This window comes from Capsella rubella, unplaced genomic scaffold (assembly GCF_000375325.1).
Source record: "Capsella rubella cultivar Monte Gargano unplaced genomic scaffold, Caprub1_0 scaffold_119, whole genome shotgun sequence".
In the NCBI taxonomy this organism is placed as follows: domain Eukaryota; kingdom Viridiplantae; phylum Streptophyta; class Magnoliopsida; order Brassicales; family Brassicaceae; genus Capsella; species Capsella rubella.
Genome location: NW_006238809.1, coordinates 1 through 1,330, shown reverse-complemented (window position 1 = coordinate 1,330; position 1,330 = coordinate 1). Strand labels below are relative to the sequence as shown.

At 36.3% G+C, this 1,330-nt stretch overlaps 1 protein-coding gene across 1 annotated transcript; it reads left to right on the top strand.

The window, feature by feature from the left end:
* Nucleotides 1-703: 703 nt before the first annotated feature.
* Nucleotides 704-1,324, top strand: LOC111831035 (probable leucine-rich repeat receptor-like protein kinase At1g35710; the record flags this gene model as incomplete). The annotated part of the gene is made up of 1 exon (XM_023784560.1): nt 704-1,324. A coding segment is annotated over exon 1 (621 nt), but the record flags the coding sequence as incomplete, so codon positions are not given.
* Nucleotides 1,325-1,330: the final 6 nt, after the last annotated feature.

Sequence of the window (1,330 nt, the reverse complement as noted above, 5' to 3'; positions counted from 1 at the left end):
AAGGAGACGACCCAAAGTCAATTATAAATAAAAGTTACATTCTCCGTTTAGATTATTTTGTTCTCTATAAATAAAAGTTACATTCTCCTTTAGATTTTAATTTTATTCTCTACAAAATAGTTGAATAAAAAAATTGAATATGCCATGCATAGCAAACATTGATTCAGTACAGTTGGTTCGAGGAGTAATAAACCAATACAATGAATATAATATGACTCATTCCGTCTTATATTAAGTAAAGCTTTATATTTTGTGTTTGTTTCACAAAAATACTTAAAAAGACAAATGTTATATACGCTGTGTGTAGTTAAATCTAGAACAAAACATAATTTGAAGTTTGGGAGAATCGTAAGAAGTATAATAAACAAATACTATACGTTAAGAAGCAAAGTTTATCAAATAACAAACAAATTACTTATGGCTAAGCGAATTGTGGGAAAATAAAACAGAGTGTGCATGAGAGATAAGTCTCTTCTTGATCAATATCTTCCAAAACACAATGACTTGCAAACCACAATGTTCAACGTAATTTCTTAAAGCAAACAGCCAAAACATATAACTCGAACACACTCCAGGGTTAGGCCTTCATTATCAAAGAGACGACCCCAAGTCAATCACTAAGCGTCCATGAAGACTATTAAAGAGCCACAGAACTTGGATAGCTTTGTCTATCACCAAGAGAGAAAAATAAGAGTGAATGAGAATGGCTTTTGCTGAGAAGAATCCTTCTTATAATCTTCTTCGTTTCCTTTTGTTCATTTCCATAACTTTGAGCTGTTCTATCACAGCTTCTGCGACTATCTCAGAAACAAACGCTCTTCTCAAATGGAAATCCACTTTCACGAACCAGAGACCCTCATCAAAGCTGTCTTCATGGGTCATCAACGATACAAACACCAATACTAGCTTTCCATGCTCCAGTTGGTATGGTGTTTCCTGCAACTCACGAGGGAGTGTCGAAAAGTTAAACCTCACTGACAACGCTATAGAAGGTACTTTCCAAGATTTCCCCTTTTCTTCTCTCCCAAACCTTGCTTACATTGATCTTAGCATAAACCGTTTCTCTGGAATCATCCCTCCTCAATTCGGAAACATCTCTAAACTCATCTACTTTGACCTTTCCACAAACTACTTAACCGGGGAAATCCCACCTGAGCTTGGCAATTTGCGAAACCTAGAAACCCTTTATCTTGATGAGAACAAGTTAAACGGATCGATTCCATTGGAGATCGGTCTCTTAACCTCAGTTCGGGATATCGCCTTGTCTAACAATTCCCTATCTGGACCAATACCCTCTTCCATTGGAAATCTAACCAACTTGGTAACCCTG